General features: G+C 35.1%; 1 protein-coding gene across 3 annotated transcripts; it reads left to right on the forward strand.

The window, feature by feature from the left end:
• The first annotated feature begins 35 nt into the window (after nt 1–35).
• Nucleotides 36–11674, forward strand: LOC121408608 (uncharacterized protein C8orf48 homolog). 3 transcript variants are annotated; one of them, XR_005969066.1, is made up of 9 exons: nt 36–128; nt 2667–2919; nt 3929–4050; nt 4667–4847; nt 5319–5458; nt 5777–5823; nt 6361–6466; nt 6957–7723; nt 7859–11674. XR_005969066.1 is itself a non-coding variant. In XM_041600137.1 (8 exons), the coding sequence occupies exons 2-8, from the start codon at nt 2670–2672 to the stop codon at nt 7056–7058; spliced, it is 948 nt and encodes a 315-aa protein (XP_041456071.1). In that variant the 5' UTR covers nt 36–128; nt 2667–2669; the 3' UTR covers nt 7059–11674. The 3 variants fall into 3 exon arrangements, 2 of the variants coding, with proteins under 2 accessions (XP_041456071.1, XP_041456079.1); XM_041600137.1 differs by having other exon boundaries at nt 6957–11674; XM_041600145.1 differs by having other exon boundaries at nt 44–134; nt 6957–11674.
• The last annotated feature ends 390 nt before the right edge of the window (nt 11675–12064 follow it).

Raw genomic sequence — 12064 nt, forward strand, 5'->3', positions numbered from 1 at the left:
CATTGAAAAACCTAGTGAGCTTACTCAATTGCTTCACGGTAACTTCGTGGGAAAGTTTGAACCAGTCAAATTTTTTTTTCAGCGAAATATTCTATTAGATTGGTAAATTCATCAAGACTAATACATAGGTATTGGTATGTCCTTTTGTAGACCAATTTAGTAAAATCCATTTTTCATGCTTTATTATGGACGTGTAACTGTGTAATCCTTATTTGTCTGAAAAGTCTAAGCCGAGTCCCGTGATGGTCGATGGACGATGAGGCAATGGGCTGGGCACGGCGCGGCCCACCGGTCGGTCGATGAGCTCCCCGCGCCCCGTGAACCAATAAGCGGCGTTATAGCGCACTCACTCAGTCACAGTCATTGACAGTATGGCAGTGTATTATTGTATAGGCCTACTATTGCCGGACACCTTTATTTCAGGGCTTTAAAAATGACAACTTGCATGACTTGAGAAAATACAATCAAGAAAAATTTGCCTGCATTTACGGTACTATTCCAAATATGAATATTAATTATTATGCAAATTATGAATGTGATAAAATTATTTTATATTTATAATTACTAATTAGGCCTAGTATTTTAAGTATAGGTCTATACCAACCGTTTCCGGCTTTGCATCGCTCTTGCCGCATACCTCTCCATGAAAAACAATAATTGTGCATGACAAATTACATCATAATTCTGGACAGGAAAGATATTCTTGATTGTAATAATGTAAGAAAGAATTGGTGTGATTTTTTCTTCATATATCATGAGTAGGCCTACCGTATATTCTCAATTTTTGTTTGCCTTTTTTATATCAAATCTGAGCAGATGTTGGTAATAAATTTGTGTTTGCTAATAGTTTTACTAATTCATTTTTTTCTTTCTAACTTCATGTCCCATGGCAATTTCCAATATTATGCTTGTTCGCTCGTATTGTGATGCTCATCAAGTTTATCGATGCGCTGTCGATCATCGATGGTCCTAGTCTATAAATCACGGTAAACCATGAGAACTAGCCGTCGACGATCACCCACCAGTAGAGGCACAAGGCCAATATTGGAGACTCCAATATGGGAGATTATCTCCCGTATTGGAGACTTGCTTTGCAACAAAACCGTAATTTTCTCCACCCAAAATTTTGTCTTACTGAGGTTAGGAGCCCATTTGTTTTGTGTGTGGATGACGACAAAAATCCTTATCAAAACGAAAGTAGATGGTGAATTTTTAAAGTAGACGGTGAAAAGGGGTAATTTTTCATGAGGAATCTGCTTATCACATTTTTATTTGCCGCCAAGCTAATCCTTTTGCACAATTGCAGCAAATGTAAACAAAGAAAATTGGTCTCCCAAGAGTCCCAAACTGAAGACTGTCTCTGAAATTGGATACCCAAATTCTTTACAAAAGTCTCTGATATTGGAGATAATCTCTCTCTCATGGGAGACAGTCTCCCATATTGGCCGTGCGCCTCTACTGCCCACTGTGACAATACCTAGGGATACCTAGGGAAGTTTCTGAATGTAGGCATGTTATGCCTCTGTATTCAGTTCTAGGTTTTTCCTCAAGATGGCTGGCTCACTTTCGGGAACAGGGCTTTCATATACACCACACCTCAACATACAAACGAAGGAGCAGACAAGATTGAAATTCGGCAAAGCAGGCCCATGTTTCCATCAGAAAATATGATCAGTTGTTAATGCAAAACTATGTTATATGATATTTTAAGCATTTTCTGTCATTTTAGAGAATAACAAGGTAACAGTGAAATTGAACTGCGGAAGTCTTGCGGAATCATTATAGTGTTTGGTAATACAATACATGACTAGGCCTATACGAGGTTAGTATGCTACACCGAACCGCGTTTGGCCCTGGATTTCTAAGTAGTCGGCAAACATCGCTTCATTGACAATGCAAAAGCCAGAAGCAATACATGTATTTGCCGAAACTCTTGCTACTTACCGAGGGCTCTTTCCGATGAGTAACCATATAATTATTAGGATGGGGGGTCGGGTGTCCGGACACTATATTTTTGAAGCCTTCTTTTTTGTCTTTGGATTGCACAAAAATATGAATTCAATAGCTGTAATCATCTTTTATTTTGTTCTCTATAATATTTCCTAACATTTTGTACTAAAAATTGATGAAATTTGTAAATTTTCCCAAATGAATTTCTAAAATTTATTGTCCGGACAAAAAACCTGTCAGGACACATGACTTGGTATACAATCATTTTAAAAATCAAAATCATACAAAAAAGAGCAAATTTGCTTACCTCGCCTCGGAAAGTAACTTCGCATGTCTCTTTTAATGAAAGGAAGCCCGATGGTGGTGGTGGTGCAATTTAGCGACGCACACATTGACTTTTGAACACACGATGCATTATGGAGGGCGGGGGCTGTTGAATGGTGGGTGCAAAACATTGCAAAATTTGCACTTAAAACTAGACAAATACATTCAACATTGATGCAAAATTCATTTTGTGAAACAATATTTCAGAAGAAAAAAAACATTGCAGAAAAGCTTAACATGTGGAATTCTTGGGCAGGTATGGTAACTAGTACTCTATATAATATTTATAAAAATACCACAGAATCTTAGATTCACATCTCAAATTTTCTTACTGTAATTTTTAAATGGCCTATGCTTATTTGTAATTTATTGTCTTGTATTCATTTTCACAGAGTATGTTTTATTCTAAGGCAGGGAGAGGTGGAGATAGCAGCAGCAGCAGCACACAAAGATCCTTCCATACTGCAAACAGTAGCTTAGAATCTGAAGATGAGATCAGAACCATCATTGCCTCTTCGTCAGACACATCAGAGATACCATCACTAGTACTAGGTCAAAGGTCATACTCATCTGGATGGCTGCAGTCATCAAGTACAGGCAAAGAAGATTATGAAAGTCATTATTCAACAGCAAAGTCTTCATTTGGTAAATATTACTGTTTTTTAGTTGAAATCACTTGATAGATGAAACCAAAATAAGATTATAATGTGAAGGCAGGTTTGTGTCATAAAAGGAAGAAAAAAGAATCATAGACTTTTAATCCCTTATTAGGACAAGCACTACTGTATGTGATTTATAAATAGGCCTGTACTGTTTTTTTTATCCAAAGACAAATATCACAAAAGACCAACCATCTAGACAGACATTAGCAGCCTAGTTAAAGGAAAATGAAACCTTTGGCACAAAATAGCTTGTGTGAAAATAGAAAAATCAAAGAAACAGATCAACAAAAGTTTGAGAAAAATTGAATGAATAATAAGAAAGTTATGAGCATTTGAAGTTCAGATCATTATTGTAATGTAGATCCTCCCATTGGCAATGCGACAAAGATGTGTGATATCACGTGTGAACAACTTTCCCATTGCTTTTGTATACATTTCACTTAAAATGCCTCTTTTATTATATCTATCAGTAGATTATTATTTCTTTCTATAGGAGGGCTTGTAATACAGATTTTGAAGGAATAAATTATGGATAAAGAGTCTGTATCACCATAAGAAAGAGCAAAAAGAGACATTTTGGGAATATTTTATAGTCCATCATAGGGAAAGTTGTTCACATGTGACATCACAAATATCTGTCGCATTGCCAATGGGAGGATCTCCATAGCATTAGTGATCACAATATTCAAATGCTCGTAACACTCATTATCTGTCCAATTTTTCTCAAACTTAATTTGATTATATTCTTTGATTTTTCTCTTTCCACACAAGCCCACTCATTTCAAGGGTTTCATTCCCCTATAAAGAAACCTATTTATTTATAATTATTAATTTCCAGATTTAAATCAGTTTATTTACTGGACATACTGTTACATTTGAGTTTTTCTGACTATAGATTTTATTGCTTTTAAATTTTGTTAAAGTTTATTTATATGAGGTGAAAAATTCAAAGAGAAATAGTTCATTATTTTTCCTGATTTATTATTTCACAGATTCCAGTTATAGATCAGATACATTCTACACCGCTACAACTCATAGTGAAAGAAATTATAGCTCCTCTTTGTACAGCAGTGAATTTGAATCAGATGGATCATTGGCCACAGATAACATTGTGGTATGTTTCGCTTTCAATTCAATTAAATTGGTCTGTATGGATAATCAAACATGTTAACAATCGCACATGAAACAACAGCAGGAGCTGGAAAATTCATGATTACAAGTTGGTGTTGGCACAAGAAAATATATAGTAATAAGACATAGTAAAATGCATTAAAAATGCTATACATTTAAAAAGCTAATGCAATTCAGATAAAGTATAAAAGGCAATGAATGAATGTACTCATCACTATCATTTTATCATTTTTTTGTTGTACTTTTGGCATTGCAGTATCTTGCTGTTTGTAATTAGTGTTGTCATTGTGCTGCTGAATTTTATTTGAGATTGAAACTGCATTTAAAAGTACTCCCATAAGTTCCCTTGAATTTTTGGTTCCATTACATTTGCTTCAACACAACTGCTCTACTCATTGCAACCCTAATCCTACATCTTGGACAAAATCAAGCCTGGGGCAATTGATGTAGGAGCAAATATCTTGTCCTTAAAGTTTCATCAAAGCACTTTGGCTCTAATTTTTGCCTAAATAATAAAATAAATGAATCCCCCCCAAAAAATAAAATAAAATAAAATGAATGAATAAAATAAATAAATATTTTGATATTCTTTGTTGTAGAACCATGACTTTAAGAATGAGAAGGAAGCTGAGAGATGTTTCTTGAAAGCCAAGCTTAAACTACTGAAAAGAGAGAAAGAAGAGGTCAACGTCGAACAAGAAAGGGCTGAAGAATTAGCACCAGAGCAAAACAAGTTTGTCAAAATGCAGATTTTGAATCTACTACACAAACAAAAGAAAGGTATGTATTTGTTTTAGATATGTTTGTATATTGCAATTAAAAATTGCATTCAAAAGAGAAAGTAACAGTGGTATTGACTTATAATGAAACAGTATGAGACTTGTTTGAAGAATACAAGATTTACAAAGCAAATCGTAATATTCATCATTATGAGTTAATGTTACAAAGGAAGCAGATAATGACTTCTTCTTGCTTGTGATCTAATTATCCATATCTCCATATGAGTGTGAATAGCTGTGAGGTATCAGATGGTCAGCAGTTGCATCTATCAGTCTCGGAAATATTCCAGATGTAGACTTGTCATTGATAAATCTGCTTTGTAACCAGAGAAATGCTTTAATAATGCCTTAACATTAACTTGGTTCAGAACTTTGGACATGAAAATGCTTTAAAACTGATTGATTCTCTGTAATCTTGGATTATTCAATGGTTATGTATTTTTTATTTTTTTGATAACCATTTATTTTAAAGCTTTAGAGCCTTCAAGAAACTCGGACAAGATGAAAGAGAAGAAAAGATCAAAGCAAAAGAGACTTGTTTCTCCTCCATTGATGCTAAATGGAAAGGTTGAGGAACTGAAGATTCAAAATTTGTTACATAAAATGAAAAGGGTAAGACATCTTTGTACATGGATTTAATTAAGAAAAAAAAACATTGTTAACTAGTTATTAGGGAAAATACCGAGTATACCCCTCTCTACTTATACCTCTCTGTGCACCTAATCCACTTTATTCATATACATTCACGTTTTGTAATTTGTCAGTTTGTTTGTTATTTTATACCATTGTTATGATTACAATGAAAGGTTGATCTTAATCAGAGGAGTAAATGAGAATGTATTGACTCGTACTTACGTGCTTGTTCGATTTCACAAAGTTTCACTTACAGTTTGATAAATCAAAGAGTTCTCTTAAATTCCCCTTTTCCAGGCATCTGAAGCCCCAGTCCATGATGTTGATCAATGTGAGAACTGCAGGTATGATGATATGATCTTGGAAAGAACTGTGAGGCTACTTTACTTTCAGAAGAATTTAGAAATGTACATCACATTGCTATGAGAATCGCATTGAAAAAAAATTGTTGATGGGGTTATAAATAAATGGACTTTAAACCCTACCATCTCACACAAACATTTCGATGTATAAAATCTTAGCGATCGAAATTCTGAATAGTAGTATGCAGAAAAGCTAATTCAGTTCCTTATCATAGTGGCATCTAGCGATCTTGCCATGGAATAAGATTTGAAGCCAATTTTGACTTGACTCTGACCAAAAGCTTGTAGTAAAGCATGAATTTGATTATAATATTTGTAGCATTGCTCTGAATATCAAGTAGGAGGATTTTAGCTGTTTGAACTTTCATATCTAATGCATATTGTGATTGGTTAAAAATTGGGTTGCAGTCATATAGAGTGTCAGAGATTTTAAGTCAGTCTTTGACCTCGGTAATGAAACTTCTGCAAAATTGACTATTGAATGTATTTTAATGAGTAATATGTGTTGTTCGCTCACAGGAAAGCAAAAGAGTTGGTTGTTGAAAGAGAATTCGTAAAGACAAAACACAGACATGTCTACAACCAACTAACAGAAGAGAGATATAGGCAACATATCATTAACCATGTAAGTATGCGTCATCTTATAATATTGATAATATAGGGTACTTATACTGGGCACATTTCCACCTTATTGGGTGCTCTAGGCAATAAGGCTAAGCAAGATTTTTTTTGTACAAAGTCATGGGTTATGATGCACACAAAAAAGTTCAGGGTCAAGTGTCTTATTTTTTAGCAACAATAAAAACCTGGGTCTAATCAAATTTGCAAATTAAATCAAGTAAGTGCATAATAATATGATTAGGTCATATAGGCAAACTCACTACATTAATTAACATGACAATATTGTTGAATGTGTAGGACTTCAAATAACATAATTCATGATATAATGAAATAATTATGATACCATGAGTTAATCTAAGCAAGTGCAGAAACTTGTGTGTAGTTATTAGTATAAGTGGTGGAATAGGTTTCATTTTTTTTAATCAATATTTACCCTAAGATTTTTATTTTACTTTTAAAAGTAACAGTAATTTTTTTTGCTTCTTTTAATATAGGATCCGCTCAGTGAGATTGGTAATTTAGCATCTGCATTGCCGAAACTCAGCAGTGATCCACAGAAGGTTTGGGAACAGCTCATCAACAACGGTATTACATAAAACCATCATAGTTGAAAACCCCAAAATACCTCCTTAACAAATTGTTTATGTTTACTGCAAAATAGTCTAAAATGCAGTTATTTTTTTTGTATGTTTAGGGACCCGTTGCATAAACTTTTGCCATAAAAATCTGAATATAACTTTCAACGGCATAATTTGTTTACCAGAGTTTTTTATGGCAAAAGTTTTAAGCAACGGATTCCAGTAGTCTAAAATACAGTAATGTTTATTTCTATTAAGTTTGTTGGCAGTCACATATTTCCCAGCAAATAATTATGTGAAGAGATGCATAATGATTAGGGCTATTAACTGTATGAGGAAAATATCTTCAGTAGATAATTTTGGCTCCATGATATATCACTTATTATTACCTACAAGGCATTTTGGGAGATAAATAAAATCATATTTCGCTCGCTACTTCCAATCCGAGACCAACGAGTTAAACATTTGCCATTGCCCTCCCTGGAACCAATGCGTTGTAGATTTCTTCACATTAAGTGTATGTGCACACCGTGCGTGATGCTCGACTGCAAGGTAACAATTTACATCACAATTGCTTATTAAGGGTTACTTGGCTAAGTTTGTGAATTACCTGAATTCAGAGGTAGTGATTAGCAAACAGGCCTATAAATCGATAGCTTGAATTACACATTATACAGCCATAGGTAATAATAATAATATTGACTGGCTCTTTTGGGAAACATAAATATAATGCCCTTTACCATATTGCCCTCGTCTAAAGACTCGGGCCATTATGATTCTGTTGTGGGTGACATATTTGATGTTCCCCTCAAGGCCAGTTAATATTATGTAATTGTCCTAGTCAATCTGCAAGGCAATGACTTTCGTTACGACAAGATTCTTTGCAATTACTATTCTGAAGGTTCTTGAGTTTCCATCCACATTATATTTGGAGATTATTTAAATTATGTTTTTTCTGCCATGTTTGAGAAAGAGATTTTGATCCAAATTCCCTTTCAACATTCCATGACTTTCTTTGAGGAATTTATTCCTGATCAGGACTAAATTCATTTCTTTGTATTTTTGTATTTACTACATAATACAGTTCTGTCATACTTTTTTTAATCACTTTTGCAAGAAAAGAAGAAAGGCAATCTGAACTATCATTCTCTTTGCAACCAAAACCTTGAGGCCCAGCTGGTTATAGTTTCTGTAGGGATCCGATGATACTGCGTGATGCAAAGATTTCTGGCTGACAGACCAACAAAAACCTCAAGGACATATAACATATAAAGTAGAGGCATTTGCCTTCTCAAGGACCCTGTATAAAATTACATCATTGTGACATGCGAGATTCTCAAGATTATCTTATTTTAGATGGAGCTTATCCTTTTTATATTTTAATTTCACCTCCTTCATCAGGTTAGGTAAGAGTAAGTTAAAAGAGCTCACCTTTTCATCTTGTACATCTGTCTCTGCAATAATTTTTGTGGCTTGACTAGATAAGAAAGCCCTAACTGAATGCATTTGTCCATATTCAAGCTTCTTACATTTAGTTTTGATATACAGCTGATGAACTAAAAAGATGGATGCTTTGTTGAAGCATGGAGGGTGGTCTTTGGAGCTGATTTATTGACTACAGCCTTCAAAAAATATCTTTAAAAAACCCTGCTCGTCAATTGATGCTCATCATATTGAAACTTCTTAAATCAAACTTGTATTGTGCAAAAACTTGTCTAAATTCCCACTACAGACAAGAAATTCTTCCTTTGAGAATGTTAAAGAGGTCATCTGGTGACCAAAGAGTCTTGTAAGTGTCATCATTCATTTTACAAATAATGTTGCCATTCTTTGTGGACACACTCTTTACAGTGTTCGCCTTCTTTGCTGCCATGAGGATGGAGTACCTGACTGTTGTAAGGTACTCGTTTATAAAGACACCTTTACGGGCATCTTTCCCTTTTAATTTAAATCTGCTGTCACACAGTTTGTTTCTTTTCTTCATTGTCGTGAACCTCATGATAACTTGGCTTGGTCTGCCTTGGCTTATGGTTGGGAATCCCAGGCGATGACAGGTAGAGATATCGCCTTCTAAAATCTTGACACCTGCTGTATCTGCCACCATGACCATCTTTCTTGTAGCCAAACGGCACGCGCTTACACTCAAACCAAATGGGATTCTAAAAGCAGTCTTATGCTTAAATGCCTCATCCATAATAACTTGGTAATACCCATAGGCACCCTTCAAAGATTCTAAAAATTCTTTGATTCTAGGTAATGAGAATGAATCACGAATGGTTTTAGAATGCAGCTTGCAGTAGTCTATACACATTCGTAATGAACCATCCTTCCTTTTAACCAACACTATTGGACTAGCAGAGGGCTAATACTTATCTGCATCTTTATCCTTATTATCAATAGGAGTGTCTATAAAAAAATTTAAGATGTTAACACCAATGATTACAGGTGTTGTTGCCATTCCCCGTTTGAAATCTTGTTTTACGAAGAAAGAAAGATGAGAAAATGTCCTTAGAAACTTCAAAATCTTGTAAAGGAATTTGTACATTACCAACAATTGGAAGTTCAGTTCCATTTATGTCTACAATTTGTAAATTCATGAGTATCTAAATGGAGTAACATGGATCTTGTGAGCAAGAAATCTGTTAAAGTATACTTCACTAATTAATGAAGTCTCTGTACCAGTCTCTAAAAGACACGAGGTTGGGGTTTCAAATAAATCAATCAATACCTTTGGGCTTTTACCAACCAAATTTTCCCAAATATCCACGCCCTGAATGCCAAGTAAAGCCTGGGCCGTAGCCTGGATATTCTCATCTTTCCTCACCTGACCTACAACAGTGGGGGAGGTAGCCGTTTCCCAGGCCTTTGCCTCCCATTCATTAAAAAAACTGCCTATAGCCCAGACAATCTATGGAAATATGTCCTGCCTCCTGACACTTATAGCAAATTATAGATGGACATGTTCGTGTTGAATGACTAGTTTCTTTACAATTTCCACAAACCTTAGTTTTATTAGTTTAAACTAATATGTCTACGGTATTCTGAATCTTATCAAGTGTAGAGAGCAGCATGGAATCAGTGGCTGGCTAATTGTGAGAACACTTGCTCGAGTCTGTGCCTCTAAAACATATCAAACCTCTATTTCCTGGACTGCTCATCTAGAGCTCAAGGAATCTAATTCCCTTAGTAACTGATGAGCCTCTTCCATTTCTTCAAATGTGTCTACTGTGTGAGAGAGTTGTAAACATTTAATTTCTAATCTTACTGACACACACCGCGCACCAGCTACGAACTGGAAAATGAGAGCCTCTTCTGTAAGTCCCCACAGAGAGGAAGTTTGAGTTGCATTCCTAACTTTATTGCCGTATACAGGAAAATGATGTAAATCGTGAAACTGATATGATCAAGTCAAGAAATCTTAAGTATTTTTTGGTCACGTCGGGATCACCAGTTTGATAACATGGCGCATAAGTGCACCCTAATTCAAAAATTTTATACCAACTCCAAAAGCATGCATTAACTTGCTGCAATTTTGTAGCCATTTTTGCATCCGGTTTGTATCTGTTTTGGAGCCATTTATCGTCTTAGACTTCTCTAAAAAGAGAGAAAAAAGCGGGTGGCTGAAGAGGATTTGCTCACTCCGCTTGCCTGTCCCTGGAATGACTACTTCCATCATGCCTGTTTTATTTGTTGACCTGTGAATAACCAGCACCCTTTTGGATTGTAGGATTTGATAGTTTTTGTCTATCAAATTATTATAGTGCATACACCATTCCTCTAGAGAAAACTCATGTCATGCCATCGTCTTGAAATCAGATCCGATTTCAAAACCTGTTTTATTTGTTGACCTGTGAATAACCAGCACCCTTTTGGATTGTAGGATTTGATAGTTTTTGTCTATCAAATTATTATAGTGCATACACCATTCCTCTAGAGAAAACTCATGTCGTAACATCGCTTTGAAATCAGATCCGAAGGTAATACAAAAAATTAGTACACAACTCAACTGGTCTATCGTTTGGTCTAGCAAGTGAATCGATCAGTGAAAAAAGTCAGATGTGTAACACCCTGGTAATGCTATTGTACCAAGGAACAAGGAATACTATTTCCTCGAGACTCTATCCTGGAATATTAAATCCAAGTGAAAGAACATGATGCCAAAACACGAGATATGCTTAATAACTGTATGAAACCGCCATCATAAAACAATATCAGATATATGCCAGAGGATACCTTCATAACAAGATATTTATATTTCTGCTTATCCATATATCGACCAATAAGTCCAACTGCCTATGCAACTCTTTTTAGGCTAAATATAAACAAATAACATAATGTATTAGTATACATGCAGGAGAAATGCCAGTAGGAAACGAAAGGTAAAGGAAAGAGAAGTATAGAGAATAAAATGATTGATGTAATCAACAATGAGAATTCTTTGTCCATCTCCTTGTTATCACAATACGAGTCAGTGCTGCTTAAATATTAAATATTGGAGGCGGATTTGCATTTTTTTTTTAATAATGTTATCATACCACTGCAATCCTTTGGTAATTATCAATCAAGTTAAGTCAGGAAGGTATATTAGAAACGTGAACTGGTTTGATGTTTCTGGATTTCATCACAGTAGCCATTCACAGTAGCCATTCACAGATGCAATTACTTCTAGGTAATATACATGTATCAATAGTTTCTCTCCCACTAGCACTGTACTTTTTTAATGAGTAACGAAGACTGCCAAACTAAAAAAAGGTGCATTGAATAAAATTTAAAGTTTGATTGATCAGATTTATGCAATTGTTTGCAAAGCCATCAAGTATTATGAGAAATTTTTCTTTAAAAAAATTAACTTACTTTCTACTGCATTGTTGGATCGGATCTCCATTGGCCTCTGATGTACATTCCATACACAGGGAACAAAGAGATTCCAGTTTATATAAGTTATCTTGAAATACTCTAGGAATTCTTTGGGAGTGTGGGAATTGTGCTACCAGCTGAACCGTGGCCGGGTCATTGCGCAGGTT

This window comes from Lytechinus variegatus, chromosome 1 (assembly GCF_018143015.1).
Source record: "Lytechinus variegatus isolate NC3 chromosome 1, Lvar_3.0, whole genome shotgun sequence".
In the NCBI taxonomy this organism is placed as follows: Eukaryota; Metazoa; Echinodermata; class Echinoidea; order Temnopleuroida; family Toxopneustidae; genus Lytechinus; species Lytechinus variegatus.

Coding starts and splice junctions, on each gene's coding strand:
- LOC121408608 (XM_041600137.1), top strand. CDS start 2,670: ATGTTTTATTCTAAGGCAGGGAGAGGTGGAGATAGCAGCAGCAGCAGC. Junction 2,920..3,928: donor AACAGCAAAGTCTTCATTTG/GTAAATATTACT, acceptor ATTATTTCACAG/ATTCCAGTTATAGATCAGAT. Junction 5,459..5,776: donor TGTTACATAAAATGAAAAGG/GTAAGACATCTT, acceptor CCCCTTTTCCAG/GCATCTGAAGCCCCAGTCCA.